This window comes from Sciurus vulgaris (assembly GCF_902686455.1).
Source record: "Sciurus vulgaris genome assembly, chromosome: 17".
Lineage (NCBI taxonomy): Eukaryota > Metazoa > Chordata > Mammalia > Rodentia > Sciuridae > Sciurus > Sciurus vulgaris.
The window spans coordinates 63,153,605-63,171,323 of NC_136478.1; the positions used below are offsets into that span (position 1 = coordinate 63,153,605).

Sequence of the window (17,719 nt, forward strand, 5' to 3'; positions counted from 1 at the left end):
ACTGCAGTCTGGGTGGTGTGGGGTGGGCTGAATGGACACTGCACAGGGAAGGGGTTTTTTCAATCCTGAGGATCCCTTCATAGAGGGAAACAAATCTTTTAAACAGAACTACTAACAAAGCTGCCTCAAAATTTTATCTAGGGAGGGTGTTGCCTTTATTTCCAGTTTTAGAAAATAATCCTATTACAGGTATTGAGGCTGGTAGCCCAATCTTCCAGGGTTCTTGCTTCAACAAACATCAGACTAACAAAAGAAGCTTTCCATAAATGAATACATAGGTGATAAATACATGAAGAATTTTCCCCCAACAATATCCACCAGTCATTTTACACTGTATTTGCTTCTGTCAGAGTTTACTGGATCTACCAGTTTTTCAACAATTGTGATTTAACAAACTTGGAAGGACTAGAAACTGATTCACTTAATATGCTTTAGCAACACAAATTCTGGTTACCATCAACAGGATGCTCTGAATGAGGATGAAGACAACCAGGGCTGCTCACCTGAAAGATGTGCACTTTCAGCCAGCCCAATACACACTATGATTTGAAATAAAGACATGTGAGTCTTCCATGTTTCTCTGTTTTGTGGGTGATGAGTGGCTAAAAAATTAGATAGCATCAAAAATTTAGTGTTTATGTACTTGAGACAAGGAGAATTTTCTTCTCTATCCCATTGAAGGAGAGCCTAGATATGGAGGAGTCATGTATTCTGAGATAAAAGGTAATTACAGTGAGAAAATACATGCAAATTACGGTATTGTTCCTCCACAACCACCAACTGACAGTAGAAGAAAGGGCAATATAAGAATTTAAAAGGATGACAGGGTGTGGAAAGTCACAAATATACACACAAGGACAAGGTTTCTGTGGGTGGCTCTGGACTCAGGGCATGGGGAAATCTTAACTCTGTGACTATGCCAAACCTGCTGCTTGTGCCTGTACAGAGGGAGAAGCATGGAAAAACTGGAGCAGATTATGAGCATGGAAAAGACAACTTCAGGAAATACAAATAATGATTCTATGATTTTATTACAATCCACAGATAAACAGTACCCTTAATCTGTTTTCTCTGTTACAATTTATCCATTGACCAAGCACATAGACAGGAAAACTGGAATTTACCATCATGTAAAGTATCCAGAAGAGGCAAATGGAGAAGCAAGTGTACTTAGAAGTTTTCACATTATGATCCCTCCAACAGGAGTTATTGGGGCTGACTGTGATGGTTTGGAAGATACTCAAGAGGCCGATGATGCCAGTGGAAACACTCCTACCTACTTGATGAGCTCATGAAATAAGTTTCATCCAACTCACTGAACACATGAAATAAGTTGCAGCCAAGGTCATTCGAGAAATCTTTCATCCCAAATGCTGTCATTACCTGGGAAAATCCATTTGAGAGAATGATGTAGAGTATTTGAGGATCAAATCAGTGGACTTCAGTGGGCACTCTTTCACTCATTTCAGGATATGACTAGAGTGTAGTAAAGAAATTAATTTTTCAGAATTCCAACTGTGATCTGTGATAAGAACATCAGCAGTATTGCCACAACACTGGAGGCCATTCTGTCATTTAGCACAGTTTTCTGTTTGGATTTGGCAAGTCATTCCTCTGAGCAAAATGACTTATTAAATTTTGCACCCAGGCACTGGTGTGCTCTTGTAGTCAGCAGCTTCTCAGGAGGCTGAGGCAGAAGGAACACTTGAGCTCGGTGTTTGAGACCTTCCTGGGCAACAGAGCAATCACCATCTCCAAATTACCCAGGAGGAAATATTTTATTGTGAGCACCTGTGGAATTGGCAATGCCATCCAGATGCACCTGTTGATGGGGAGAATTTGCAGGCTATTTTCTTAGAGATGTCACCATTAAAGGTCAGGTCATGATTGCCTGGGAGAAGCAATGAAAATGAGAGCAGTGAACAGAAGAATGACTCAACATTTTCAGATTAAACTGAAGGTCTGGTCATATCGAAGGTGAGATAACATCAGGTACCACCAACCCCACAGGATAATTAAGTTCTGAATGGATTTCTGGGTAAATTTGAAAGAAAATGCATGGAACTTTTACAAGAAAGGAATATTTCTGCATTGCTAGGTAACAAATTGTATATTAGACAGCAGAAATACCTTAAAATATGTTTGAAACAACAAATTAGATATAGGTAAAGTAAGAAGTTACTCTCATCAATTACCATACCTATGTGCAGAGTGTGTGTGAAGGAAGTTGATGGGAACAACATTTACAGAATGAAAGAGAATAAAATTAGGCAATGTGTTTCAACAAAACCTACAGGAAAGTCACTATCCAATGAATGACACAAATGAGGAATATTGCAATCTAATAAGACTTTTTATATTTGACATAAAAGCTTAATTGGTAGGTCAATATGAATTATATCTGAGTCTTTATAGATACAAAATAAAGAGCACCACTGACAATCAATCATCTGGATTTAACCAATGCAAGACTCACTCAATATTTACATTGGTAATAGAAATGATAATTGATTGCCATTCCAGGAACATAAATACTGTGGAATGTATAAATAATTGAATGATATTACTTTGTCCATAAACCATGAAAGATGAAATATCAGCATGTGATAAAATGGTGTAGGATAGTACTTTAGTTGTCAATTATCTCAGGCCAAAATTTAAGTGTAAAGACACCTACGGATCCATCGGTAATGAAAGAAAGTTTGAAAGACAATACAAGAAATATTTAAATAGAATATGGACGCTATTGATTGCTGTGCATTGTATGAATTGAAACACAAAGGAACACATGTCATGGGCTTGTGATTAAGGTGAGAAAGTTAACAGGCCAAAGGAAACAATACAAGTTACCTTTGGTCTTCACAACCATTGTCCAGTACTCATAAAGTTACTTCCTTAATCTGGTGTCTTCCCAATTCATCAGGATCAAAATCTTGCCACAGGCATCACACCATCACACCAGGAATCACACATAATTCAATGGAAATGAATCTAGAAATTCTGTCTGCACTGAGTGGAGCAGAAATAGATGTTGGTCTGGGTTTCTGCTCAGGATGACATGATTCTCGTGGTTTTATCCTCATCTTCAATGCAGAAATGAAGGCATTATAAAACAGCTCCAATAACACTGATGGTTTATATTCATATAAGGTATTGTGGACAGCAGGTATTTAACTACCAGCCATTCATCACCTCCACACCAGATTTCAGTGTGAACACTGGGATTATTAACAATAGTCACCCTCAGTGAGGCTTTGTTATATTCTCCTTGGAGTCATCCTGGATTGGCATCAGGTCAAGGACAGGACTCCTGATATTAACACAGCTAATACAAAAGAATTATTTCTACCCCTTGTGTCATTGGCACTGGATCTCTTTCTACCCCACATGCTATTCAAGAAAAGAGCATTTCATCAAAATTCCCACTTTCCACACTCTGCCTGTGACAGAAATAGAAAATACTCACCATGCTTCTTGGGAGGAAGACGGTGGGCTCCGTGTGAGTTCTTGACAACCATTGTCCAGTTCTCATTATTATAATATTCCCTTCTCTTGTATTTTCAGGGAGAGTAATCTCAACAGTCATCACAGTACACACAGAGGCCACGTTTCCTGTGTACACCAGGTGGGTTGTAATGTAGACCTGGAAAACAATGCCTTTTACTCCAGAACATTCCTGGGTTTCTCCAGAGGATGAGGTGATCCTTGCAGTTCCAACCTCATCTTTATTATAGGCATGTAGTCATTACACACAGTCATCACAGCAATTCAAATCTTTTTCTATGATTTTCTGAAATATTGTTAAGAGAAAATTAGTTGCTAACTATAGTACTTAAATCCCTTCCAAATGAGAATTCAATATAGATGGCATTTTTTAACTACAAACATCTTCAGTGATCATTTTCTTTCTTTTTTTTTTTTCAGTGCTGGGGATTGAGCCCAGGGCCATGTGCTTGGGAAGCAGGCACTCTACCAACTAAGCTATATCCCCAGTCCAATGATCATTTCCTTAAATAACTTCAGGAGCCATGAGGAATTGGCATCAGGTCAGGGACATGACTCTGTTTATTGAGCTCATAGTGAAGGAATCATACCCCTCCTTTGCCTACCTTTCCACTGAATCTGTTCCTACCCCAGAATTCCCTTGCAGACATGAGTATATCCTTGAACTTCCTTTCCATACTGACTCTGCTGGAATTGAGGACTAAAAAGAAAACACTGTGCTTTGGTGTCAAGGTGCTGGGCTCAGTGTGAGGTCCTGACAGCCATGGAGGGAGCCAGGCAGCTGCACCCTGAGACCTCACAGGAGGTCTGTGCTCCTGTGACCTCACTTCCCCTCAGGGCTGCAATTGCCATTTCTCCTGTAGGCAATGACAGTGCAGGTCTGGGCAGCCTGGACACTTCAAAAAAGCTGAACCTTTCTTCCTAGGTGTGAATTATTGAGACCATAATGAGTTTCTTGTAAGTGATTTTAAAATAGTGTTGAGGAGTTTGGGAAAGGCTGTCGCTACTCCTTGATCCCTGAATTCTGACAAGGTCTCATGGAGGGTGCAGAGAATATTGAGGTGTGACCTGTGAGGGACTTAGAGAGATCCTCTATTAAAATCTTACTGTTCTTAATATCCAGCTACTCCTGCTTCTTGATTCTAACACAGCTTTGAGAGAAATGCAATGAGAGGAAAGTGCAAGAGAAGGACGTCTCATGAGGTATGTGCAAAAGGAAGGAAACAATGTCAGAATTTACAGTAGAAACCCTGCACTCACTTGTGTAATTGAATGTGAATTAGTGTGGAAAGGATGATAGGAAAGTATTGTCTGCAAAATTACTTCATGAATATTACTTCCTACCCAGTGGTAGGGATTCAAATCAGAACAGTAACCCTAGCAAAGAGATGGTTATAGCAGTCACTCACAAGTAAAGTCACCAGCATTAGAGGATCAGCCAGCACATTCTGTAGCATTAGATGATCAGTCAGCAAATTCTGTCCTATTTCTTAAGTATCGTATTGGCAAATGCTGCCATCTCAATCCAACAGCATTGAATGTTATTCAGAAATATTCCACATACTTTTGAACAGAAAATTAAGGGAGTATGCAATGACTAGTAACTAAGGAAGAAATTAACAATTTCATGGTGAAAAATCAATCCAATTCTTTTGCCCTACAAATTTGACCTACATGTGCTATCCATCCTTCTGTGAGAATTTTGACAAAATTAATTTTTTGAGGGACACTCAACACAAAAAGCAACAATGAGTGTCTTTCAGTCTCTTGGTTCACCAATTACCCTTTGTCCCATTAAGTTCCTAGAAATACTCTTGAAAACCACAGAAATCTGTTAGGCTCCTGGGTGATTTTTCACCAAAGAGAAGGTATACAGGTTGCAATCTGCACAGGGAAGAAGCTGATAGGCAGAGTCCAGGAAAGGCTACCTGTCATTCTCCCTGTGGGGTCAGAGATGCACTCCTTCTCCACAGTATGGGACAACACTCCTGGATCTGACAACTAGGTCGGCTCACCTAAGCCTTGGTGCCAGAGCTTCTCTTGAAGCCTGCTGCATGTTGTCTACATGACTCAGGTTAGCCTCAGCTGCTCCTGAGATTGGGCATTTATTGCAGGACCTCAAACCCCAAACAGTTCACATCATTAGAGTGTTTTGTGGCCAAGCCTCAGGAAAACACAGCCACTCCTCTCAGGAATGGGAGTTCAAGGACCTAATGTCCACTGCCTAGTAATTAAAGGAAAAGGCCTTACCTCACTTGGGTAAGGCTAACTTTCCAACTCAGTCCACTTTCTGGTTTCTGCTGAAGTCTCTTACAGCAAAGTGAGCATGTTTGCCTGAAAATCTGCATTTTGTACAGCACTGACAGGATGCAGGCACTCAGCACTAGGATCATGTGAGTATGCCAAGCATATGCAAGAGCCAGAGAGTGGCAAAAATAGGATTAAAGTATTGGTGACTCCATCACATGCAACCATTACATGCATTTGAAAATTTCCATATCATCTAGATTGCTCATGTCTCTCCTGGACCTGTCAACAGGACTGGGTTAAGCTAATGCTTCTGTGTACACTCTATTTACATGCCATGGAATACAGCCATAGGGTTGACAACACATAGGCAAATACTATTCCATAATCAGATGTAAGACCACAGTATGGACTCCCATATAATCTAAGCACTCAGTTATAGACCTACATTCACTAATTTTCAATTAGGATCACTTTCAAGAAGCTTGATACCAATAGCTTAGTTCTGTCCTCAGTCTGTATCACCAATGCCAATTCAATAAGGGAACAATATTTTGAAGAAGAGAAGAAAAGAAGCTTTATTTCTTTGCTGTCAAGGAGAGTGGTGTGATAGAGTGGAAACGAAAGGGAGTGCAGGAAGATGAAAATCATGGGGTTGCCTGAGGTGCAGAGGGTGGGTCAGGTGTTGTAGAGAGTGGAATAGGGAGAGTTGGAAGTGGGTGAGGTGCACATGGCGTAAAAGGTGATGTGTGTCCTAAGTTCATTAGAGTGTTCCAGGGCACAGTAGGGCAGGGTGGGCAAAGAAATTGAGTGAAAGAGACTTGGAATTTGGGGTAAGAAAGGAGGGCAGTGATCACAGGTAGAGAGTATAAAGGTGGAGGAAGACCATGGGCTGAAGTAACAGATGGGCAGGGCAGAAAAAGTGCTGGAGACCTAATGTTCACCAGGGATTAAGGAATAGGAGAGGAGGGGGCTGTGTTTTATTTGATTCAGAGATGATGGAAAGACACAACCCACTGACCTCTGGAAGAACTGCAGAATCCTCTCTGCTTGCAGCTGCAGTGGAGAAGAGGTGTCAGCAGGACCACATAGGAGTTGTTCCTAGAGACCTGGTAAGAGCAAGGTGGGAATGGCCTGAATGGGTAATCAGGATGGGGTTGTCAGGGTGTGCAGGTTCTCTGTACATTGACTGATTTGAAAAACTCCATGGACCCTGGTATTCAGGGACTCTCCATTTTCTGGACCTGGCTCTGAGGAAATTTGGTCAAGTGATCACTAGGCAGGTGTGTGAGAGCAGAGTAAGAAATGATTGATCAGCTGATCAAGGTGGGGAATTGGCCTTCCTCTTGCCAGGGTCTCCAAATTGCCAAGATGAACGTTGTAATATCCCAACATATTCATGTTGTCTGGTTGGGGAGAAATATCCTGGGTGTGGTTAGTGTTACAAGATAGAAATAGAGGAATGGGAGGATAATGGCATGTCAGAACCATGCAGATTCCTCTGATCCTTCCCCATTCTAGAAAGGAGGTAGTGAAGGAATGACTGACCACGGAGGGTGGGTGGCAGAATAAATAATACTCTAAATATCAACATTGAACAATGAGGCTTGATGAAAATTGAACTTTGGTTACTGGAGCAGAAATAAGAATACAGTTCCTTAATCCTGAACCCAGTTCAGGTATACTCAGCTCCCAATTTAAACCCAAATTTAATATGTCTTTCTCCAAGACACTCTATCTCTTCCCAGACTCTGCCTCCATTGATAGTGTCTACTTAAATCCCAGACATCAGACCCAACTCATACTTACATCTTCCCCTCAACACTGCTTATTAACAACTCAAGTCTTAAATCACTGAGTTTTACTGAACACTGTCCATCATCTCTTTTTCTCATGCCATGCCTCCAGGAGACCCACCATCCAATGAAAACATCACCCCATGTCTCTAGAACCAAAAAGACCCTGTGTCCTTAATATTCTTTAACACTTTGCTCCCTGTGACCTCAAGCCCAGCGATGCACTGATTCCATCTGCATTTCACCACCATTTCCTTCTCCTCCACCTTCTCTTCCTCAGATTCCGAGCAACTGCTGCACTGTCCTGTCCCCATGCCCTTTTTCTGTGTCCTCTTTCTCATGCCTTCTCCTCAAACCTATGCAGAGTCATTGCCCCAAATTCTACTCTATCCTAGGACAGGTCTTGACCTGAATGGGATAGCTCACAGAAATGTTCATCACTCTCCATTGTAAATAGTGCTTTTTATGGGTTGGTGGAATTGGATATTTTGGAAAGGGCTCCTCTTTTGTGGTAACCAACTGATTTTTAGGAATTTGTGTTCATAGCAGGGGTGCATCTAGTGGTAACAGAAGTGGTAGATCTAGCCTCTCAAACTATCTGATGCTGCTACTGTCATTTGTGAGTGTCCCATTACAGGATGCTATTTCTCTTATAAATCCTTTCTATTTCAAATGGGAACAATATTGGTAAATTATGTTTTCCTGAAAATTGTAGATGTGAATTGGCATTGCAAATTAGTACAGATAAATGGACTTGAATTTGTTCAGAAAAACTGAATGAAGTTCAGAGTGCATAGTTAGTGTGAAGTTCTTCTTTTACTAGTGGCAATTTTAAATTCCTTCCCAGGTGTTCGGTCTCATTTCATTTCTGTACTAGGAGGTGAAATGAGGGATCCAATTGGGTGAATGAGGAATAGGAAGCAACTAGATTTGGATACAAAATACTCAATGGGACTTCCAGTCCTTCACATGTCAGACCACAGTATTTATTCTTCTCTTTCATGTGGCTGCATGTCTACAGGGATTATGGATAACCTGGGACACCTCCCACCACTCAAGAATCCACATAAGGGATGCCATTGTGAAACTTATAATTGTTGTCAAAAGTGTCAACAAGGGAGAAAGTTTTCAGAACTGTCCTCAGCTCCCGAAGTGTACATCAATTGCTGCTATAGGCACAGTGATAATTGCAGGTCCCAGGGGAGGTGAGGTCACAGAGTCACAGACCCACATCTCAGGAGCTGGATGATTCTCTGCAGTACTTGTGCTGTTCACAGAGGCCTCTGCACTGAGATCCCCATCCTGGCAAAGAGAAAGAGCCTGGTGAGTACCTATGTCAGTCTGAGAGCAGCATCTGTGAGGGAAGACCTATGTTTGAGCCTGGGTAAGTGATCACATGAAAAAAACAAAACTCTATTGAAACTGGGTGAAGATGAAGCCCACAGAAAGCAGTTAAAATTGCTGGGCTTATACAATTAAGAGCAATGGAATCCCAGATGCTGCAACTTTCTTTGATGGCTCCTAGTAGATTATAAAGTTATCCTTGCTGAAAGAGACTGGTGAACAAGAATACACCAATTTTCAAGGTGTAGGAGGGTGTTGACTTCAAATCATTCAGGTGCTCAGTGTCTATTACAGGAGTTCTATGCTAAGTATTCCAGATTTCTAGAACTGAACCTGCAATATCTGCAATCTTCTTGAAGAACTTTGAAGAATATTCTAATTCTGTGGAGAAAATGATCTTAATGCTGATTCTTGAGTAGAATATTTTCTCCCTCTGGGCATGGTGCAGCTCCTGGAGACAATCATTGTACCAATCCTCAAACCATTTGTTGTTTGTGATTCTTCAAGGCTATTTCCTTTTAAAGTCAAAAAGTTATAAGGAAAATTTAATGTAATGATTGTGGTTTTCCAAGAGCACTTGAATATGTATCATGTTTTCAGGTGTTTAAAACATCCTCCTTACTGTTTCTAATACACAACTTTGTTTAGGAATTTCATTGTGGAGTTGGGTATGAGTGTGTTAGGGCTTATGGTAAACCTCTTCACGTTCAGCTCAATTTTTCTATTAGCATAATGCTACTCTAACCAATAAGGTCAGTTGACTGTATGTATTTGAATTGTTGCAAATAACTTATCTCAATAGTTTGAATACTCAAGATTTCATGCTGTACATTCTCCAGTGTGTGCATGTGACTCCTGTTGTAATATCACTTAACCTCACTGATTCTTTGCTAACAGGTTTACTGAACTCAGGTATTGATTAACATATTTCAGATTGTGTTCTCTGAAATTGGCAATTTTGCTGCTATTACTCCAGTTGTGATGCTTTATGTCACAAACCTTAGGACATGGCATGGAGAACAATTCCTGTGACAGGTGCTCTTGCACTTGTGTTCCTAACACAACCAAGTGGCTCCTGTGGTGGCTGTCCTGGTGTGGATGGAGTACTGTCTCCCTGCACATAACTCACTGCAGGGCTGTGCCTGCTTCATTATAGTTCCCTCAGAGCTTCTGCATTAATAAAATGTCTAGATATTCCCACATAATTAACATTGGCCATAGAATAATTCTTTCCAAGCAAATGGAAATACATTAAGATGAAAGGTTGAGGTACCATCATTGAGTAGATAATAGGAATTTAGAAAAACCAAACTAAACACATATCTGGATTGTTTGAAGAACCCCATTCATTACTGTAAGGAGGCCTGGTGGTTCACAGAACTGAGTCCTGCCACAGAGCCAGTCTCAAGTCCCCTGTCATACCCTAATCAGAGCATGGATTTAGACAGATATTTGCCTCAGCTGAATGATTTTCCTGGTCATTGTGCAATGTCACCTCAGCACTTTGTCCATGTTGTGAAAAGCGAAGAAGTGGCCATGTGCTGCATTCATAGCAGGTTTGACATATTTCCTGCTTTTACAGATTCAGACAAACCTCAATAAATGTGTTTTTATAGAAAAAAATGCAGTGTTTGCAGTAGTAACACTGGAGATTGGGATGCTAATTTTTGTTTAACATGAAACATGCAGCCCAGGATTCCTCTCCCTCTGCAGGACCATCTGGCTGGGACAGCAGGGAACTGTCAGAATGGCATCCAGAGATGTTGTTCTAGGAATCTTCTTCCTATCACAGACTGTGGTTGGAGCTCTGGGCAATTCCTCTCTTCTCCTCCATTTCCTGGTCCTTGACTTCACTAGGTGCAGGGTACGACACACTGACTTGATTCTGAAGCACTTGATTGTAGCCAACATGTTAAGCCTCCTGTGTAAAGGAGTTCCCCAGTCTGTGGCAGCTTTCAATTTGAAATTTTATCTTGGTGATTTTGAATGCAAACTGCTATTCTACCTGCACAGGGTGGGCAGAGGTGTGTCCATTGTAACCACATGCTTTCTGAGTGTCTTCCAGGCCATCACCATCAGCCCCATTGAATCCTGGTGGGCAGAGCTTAAAGTCAAAGCTCCAAGGTATATTGGATCCTCCATGTACCTGAGCTGGGTCTTGAACCTGCTTATAAATATCATTATACTTATGTATATAACTGGAAAAAGGAACAACACAACAATGACAAATCTAAAAGATTTTGGATACTGTTTTAGTGTTTGTCATAACACAGCAACAGAGTCACTGCATGCAACTTTGCTAACATTCCCTGATGCTGTGTGTGTGGGCCTCATGCTGTGGGCCAACAGTTCTGTGGTGCTCATACTCTACAGACACAAGCAGAGAATGCAGCCCATTCATAAGACCAGTTTTCCTAGGTCTTCCCCTGAGTCCAGAGCCACCAAAACCATCCTTCTATTGGTAAGCACCTTTGTCTTTATTTACACACTTTCCTGCATCCTTCAGGTTTGTTTGTCTGTTGTTCATAATCCCAACAGGTTCCTGGTGAACATGGCTGCAATAGTCTCTGGGTGTTTCCCAGTTGTCAGCCCCTTCCTGCTTATAAGTCGAGACTCCAGTTTATCCAGGTCCTCTTTTGTCTGGATACATAATAGAAAAACTCCCTGATCTTATGACAGACATGTGACCTGTAAGTTTTTGCAGAATCCTTACCTGCTTATTCATTTGAAGTCATAAAATCTGAAGCACACATATATAAATTTATATCACATGGGGATGGTGTTTTTCCACATGCACTCATATTTCAGCCAGCCTGCTGCTACCTGCTGGGTGGCCTGGGTCATCTGGCAGGTAGTCCTTGATGAGCTTCCTTCATGCTGAGGACTGTCATGGTGCATGCGGGGATTTGTATCAAGGTGCCTTTCTCCAAATGTCTGAACTCCTACCTGAAGTAAGTCTGAGCCATCCATGTGAAGCATCTGCTTACTAGGCATTAATTCTTTCTCTGTGCCTAATGTAAGCATTTCTTTTCTCTCTTCTTTTCACTCACTATTTTTTTTTTTATTTTGATGTGTCTGGATAATTAATGGGAACTTCAGTTATGATGGCATCTCCTCCCAAACTGGCTGTTGGCATCCTCAGAAGTGAATTAGAAAATTCAAGGCTCTCCAGCATACAGGACGAGGGTTTTGACCTGTCATTTAAGAAATGTCCTCCGGAGGCTCACAAGGCACTGCTCTTCCTATGTGCTGTTCTTCACTCATGCCCCCCCTTTTCAAGGGCTCCCTCCTGTTCTCAGGCAGCATCAGCAGAAGTGTAATACCAATATGTCCCATTCCTGAGCCTTGGAACTCTGGTGTTCCTGCCAGGACTTCACCATCTGCACATCTGCTGTGCATGCAACAGGATTGCTCCTCAGCTCACATTCCAGAACTCAACTACTGTCACCCAATTCAGCCCTGGGATGACTCATTGTGTGACCACACCCAACTTTAGGGTGATGAGCACAAAATACGGCTGAGGAGTAAGGAATTATGCAGTTTTCAGATGTTTGAATAACATTTTGTTCAGATTTCCAGGTTCCATCCCCAAAATATACACTGAAATTATGAGTTAGCTTATTAGACATGTTCTCTTCTCTTCTCCTTTCCTGACAATAGCTCAACAGTTTTACATGTGAACATGTATCATGGGAGAATATTGGTCTTGAATGTCTGGAGAACAGGAAATTATCATTAAGTGGTGAAGGGTCAGCACTGCACCCTCCTTTATAGGCAGCATGACTTCCAAATTGTCTTCATTGTCAGTTTCTCCTTGAAGCCAATGGCAGAATGAAGAATATCTAGTTTCTACTATTACAAATTCATTTAAAAATATCTAATATTTTCTTCTATCTGATCAAAATTCTTTATGCATGAGACTGCTTATATATAGAGAGAGTGTTATCTGAAATAAAAAGAAGCTCCTTCATGACAATCTGAGGTGTACATGTCTTTATGTCCCACTGGATGGCGATATATGGTGGCCCGTATGGGGAATGGTGAGCACTCAGGTATGGAATAAAGGAGAAAATTTTTCACTAGCACAGTCAACTAGCAGTCAACTAGCAGGTTTCCCTATTCGAGGAAACAGTGGCCCTAAGATAATAATGGAAGGCTCCCCTAGTGAGGGATCTTAACAGAAAGCTGTCCCAAGAGACAGCAAAGGATGTCCTGTAGTAAATGAATGTGTGTAAGGTGTTAGTTGTGTTAATATTTTTGTTACTTTTTCTTATTTGGTTTCTGTTTGTTGTTGTTGTGGTGATCAGAGAGGCCATATTATAGCCATGGGATTGGAAATTTTATGGATTCACATGGAAGGCTCTCTTAAGGCATTGTTAAGAGAAAATGGAACTCCGTTAAAGTCTAAAACTGGGCAGATGTTCCTTAAAACTATAGAAGAAGCCTGTCCTTGGTTCTTAGATGAAGGGCTCCCTACTGTCCCTCATGGGAGTGTTTGGGAAAGGACCTCCGTAAACAAAATGAAAAAAACGCCTCTCCCTCTTGGGACTTTGCCTATATGGACATTAGTTTGTTTCTGTCTGACTTCCAAAAAACTAAAATTTCAAAAACAGCTAAGAGAAGGGGAAGAGATATTAGAAACTGTAAAAGAAGAACAATCAAGTCCAGCTTCTGAAAGAGAAAGTAGATGTTCAGATGCAGAACAGGGGTGAGACTCTGAAGAACAGGAACTATCTGAGACAGAGCTAGAAAAGAAGTTCTCTCAGTAGCATTTAGCCCCTACCATGCCGCACCCTCTGGTATATAATCCAGGTCACCACTCTTTTCCGAATTGTAGGGGCACATGTACTTGCTGCACAGGGGTGGCCCTCAGACAGTGGGCTGATGTATAATCTCGATCAGTGTTCCCATTATTCCCGGTATTTGAAGATAAAAACAATCAGAGAAATCATCAAATATTAGATATAAAATTAGTGAAACAGTTAAAAGGGGAAGTTATGTCCTATGGAGTACAAGCTGCATATACAATTTCTTTATTAGAGAATGTTGCAAGTCAAAATCTTACTCTGACTGATTGGGATAATTTAGCAAAAGCATGTTTACCTGGGGGACAATATCTTATGTAGAAGGTGGCCAACCAGGAGTTATGTTCTGATACTGCCTGATGTAATCCAGTTGTGGGCAATCCTCAATGGAATCTAGACATGCTGACAGGCCAAGGACCATATGAAGGGCAAGGTAATCAGATTAATTTCCATGCCAGTGTGTAACAACAAATTGGTGCTGCTGCCACTAAAGCTTGGAAAATGCTTTCAGGTGCTGGTGATCTTCAAGGACAGTTATCTAAGGTTATTCAAGACAACAATGAACCTTATGCCGATTTTGTAGACAGATTGATTCAAACAGCAGGACGTATATTTGGAGATGTAGACCAGGCTATGTCTTTAGTCAAACAGTTTGCATATGAACAAGCAAATAAATGGTGTAAAGAAGCAATAAGACCTTGGAAAAACAAAGACCTTGGAGCCTATTGAAAGGCTTGTAGGGATATTAAGGATGCTTTTATTCAAGGTCAGGTGATGGCTGCATGGCTTGCACAGGGTCTTAGAGGCAATGTCAACTCGCGCCCAGGCCAACAGTGTTATCAGTGTAAACAATATGGACACATAAAAAAGGACTGCCCCAGGGTCCTGTGCCAAAATTATGTCCCTGATGTAGAAAACGGAAACACTGAGCAAGTGACTGTAAATCAACTAGGGACAAAGATGGTAACCCTTTACCTCCAAAAAATGGGAATCAGGGCCGCTGGCCTCGGGGCCCACTAGTATATGGGGCTATCAAGTTCGTACTTCAGACCCAATACCCCTTGACTCCCCAACTACACAAACAAGAGGAAGCTCAGGATTGGACCTCTGTGCCTCTGCCAGAGCAATATTAACTCCAGAGATGGGAGTACAACCAATACCAACTTCAGTTGTCGGTCCTTTACCTAAAGGAACAGTGCAACTAGTTCTGGGGAGTTCTTCTGCTTTAAAAGGACTAAATATTGTCCCTGGAGTTATAGACCCTGATTTTTACACGAGAAATAAAAATCCTTGCTTCTTTACCAAGAGGTGTAGCGATAATAGCTAAGGGTGATCGCATAGCACAATTGTTGTTCTTCCCCAGCTGCCATGATCAATATCCATCAAATAATATTATTAGGGGAAATAAAGGATTAGGTTCTACTGGCCAAAATATGGTCACATTAACATTGGATTTAAAAGATAGACCTATGACAAAGTTAGTGATAGAAGGCAAAAGTTTTGAGGGTTTATTAGATACTGGGGCTGACAAAAGTATTATCAATATTACAGAATGGCCAAAGCCTGGCAGATCAGACTTTAAGGGAATTGGGTATAGCTTCTAATCCTAACAAAAGTGCAGCCATATTAAAATGGAAGGATGAAGAAGGTCATAGTGGTACCATCCAACCTTACGTCCTCGAACATCTCCTGGTAAACTTGTAGGGGAGAGATATCATGAAACAGATGGATTTACATCTCACATGTGAGATCCCATACAGTAATCTAAAAGCTAATCAAATGATGTTAGCCCAAGGACACATATGGGGAAAAGGTCTTGAGAAAAGTAGTCAAGGACCTACTTCACCCATTTTAGTTACTCCAAAACAAGATAGAAAGGGATTGGATTTTCATTAGGAGCCACTGAAGCAATTAAAATAACATGGAAATCTGATAAACCTTTCTGGGTCCCTCAGTGGCCCCTCTCCAAAGACAAATTAGAAGCGACCCAACGATTGGTTAAGGAACAACTAAAGGCCGGACACATCAAACCATCCACCTCTCCTTTCAACACACCAATATTCATAATAAAAAAATAAATCAGGAAAATGGAGGCTATTACATGATCTAAGAGCAGTAAATTCTATAATGGAGCCCATGGGACCTATTCAATTAGGATTACCTACTTTATCAACTATTGCAGTTAATTGGCCCTCCATTGTAATTGACATAAAAGATTGCTTCTTTTCCATTCCGTTACATCCCTCAGACACCAAGAGGTTTGCATTTACTGTGCCCTCACTTAATAACAGTTCTCCTAATAAAAGATATGAATGGATAGTTCTCCCACAAGGCATGGCCAATAACCCCACTATGTGTCAAATATATATAAACAAGGCCTTTGAGCCCATATGCCTAGCACACCATCGACTTTTAATCTATCATTATATGGATGATATTTTTTTAGCTCATAAAGAAAATAACTGTCTTGGAAAATTGTTATAGTTCCATAATAAGTCACTAAAAATATGGGACTTATATATTGCCATTGATAAGGCACAAATGACAGACACCAAAAAACTTCCTGGGATCTATCATAAATGCAACTATGGTTAAACCCACAAAAATTAGTATTAGGGTAGACCAAGTTAAGACTGTGAATGACTTTCAAAAGCTATTAGGTGACATTAACTGGATTAGACCTTACCTTCACTTACCCACCTCAAGTTTGGGCCCCCTGTTTGACACTCTTAAAGGTGATTCTGATCCCCTTTCTAAGAGGGTGCTTACCCCTAAGGCTCGAACAGCTCTCAATCTTGTTGAAACAGCCTTGGAAAAGGTTCATCTTGATCGTATTGACCTAGCTAAGCCTTTATCATTCATTGTCTTGGCCACAAATACGTTACCCACAGGAGTGTTTTGGCAAAAGGGTCCTATTCTATGGGTTCACATGAATTATGTCCCTAACATGTCTTATCCTTGTTTACTGAATCTGTGGCAGAATTAATCCTTAGGGCATTAAAAGTATCCCTTTCCACCTTTGGGTCACATCCCTTGACAATAATTACTCCTTATACTACTGATGAGATAAAATATCTTATTAATAATTCAAAATCATGGGCTATAGTCTTTACTAGTACTTCTGCTGTGTTTGACAATCATTTGCCATCTGATCCTCTTCCCCAATTTTGGAGTCAACATCCTATAATTTTCCCCAAAGTCACCTGGAAAGAACCTATTATAGGAGCTACCCTTATATTTACTGATGGATCAAAAAATGGTATGGTGGTATTACTGTAAATAATGTTACAGAAACATTGCTGTTTAATACTCTATCTGCACAACAAACAGAACTATTAGTAGCTATAGAAGTATTCAGAGCCCACCATGTGCCCTTTAACCTATTCTCTGATAGCAAATATGTTGTTAATGCTATTCAAAATTTAGAATTAACTGGTCTGCTCTCCCTCACTTCCACCATCGCTAAATATTCACAATCTTTACAAAAACTTATTTGGGATAGAAAAAGCCCTTTTTTTATTGGGCCTGTTTGGGCTCATACTGGTTTTCCAGATCCTCTAAGTTTACACAATGATTTAAACATGGCCACCAGAGACCCACACATCTTTGATGCACTTGAAAATGCAAAAAATTTTCATTCCAAATTTCACATAAATGCTTCTGCTCTATGTTTACGCTATCATAATACTAAGGCAGCAGCTTGGGACATAGTCAAGTCTTGTGCTAAATGTGCTACACTTATTCCTAACCCCTCGTTAGGAGTAAATCCAAAAGGGCTTCAGCCCAATCATATTTGGCAAATGGATGTAACTCATTATTTAGAATTTGGAAAACTACAATTCATTCATATGTCTATTGATACCTTTTCTGGATTTATTATGGCCTCTGTGCTTACTGGAGGAAAAACCAAAGATGTAATAACACACTGTTTACACTCTTTCTCCATCCTGGGTGTTCCCAAGCAAATTAAAACAGATAATGGTCCTGGATATATGTCCCAGGCCTTCAAACAATTTTGTTTCA

At 40.7% G+C, this 17,719-nt stretch overlaps 1 protein-coding gene across 1 annotated transcript; it reads left to right on the forward strand.

Moving 5' to 3' along the window:
- Positions 1-10,638: 10,638 nt before the first annotated feature.
- Positions 10,639-11,559, forward strand: LOC306648536 (vomeronasal type-1 receptor 4-like; the record flags this gene model as incomplete). The annotated part of the gene is made up of 1 exon (XM_079118721.1): positions 10,639-11,559. The coding sequence occupies one exon, from the start codon at positions 10,639-10,641 to the stop codon at positions 11,557-11,559; it is 921 nt and encodes a 306-aa protein (XP_078974847.1).
- Between the last annotated feature and the right edge of the window lie 6,160 nt (positions 11,560-17,719).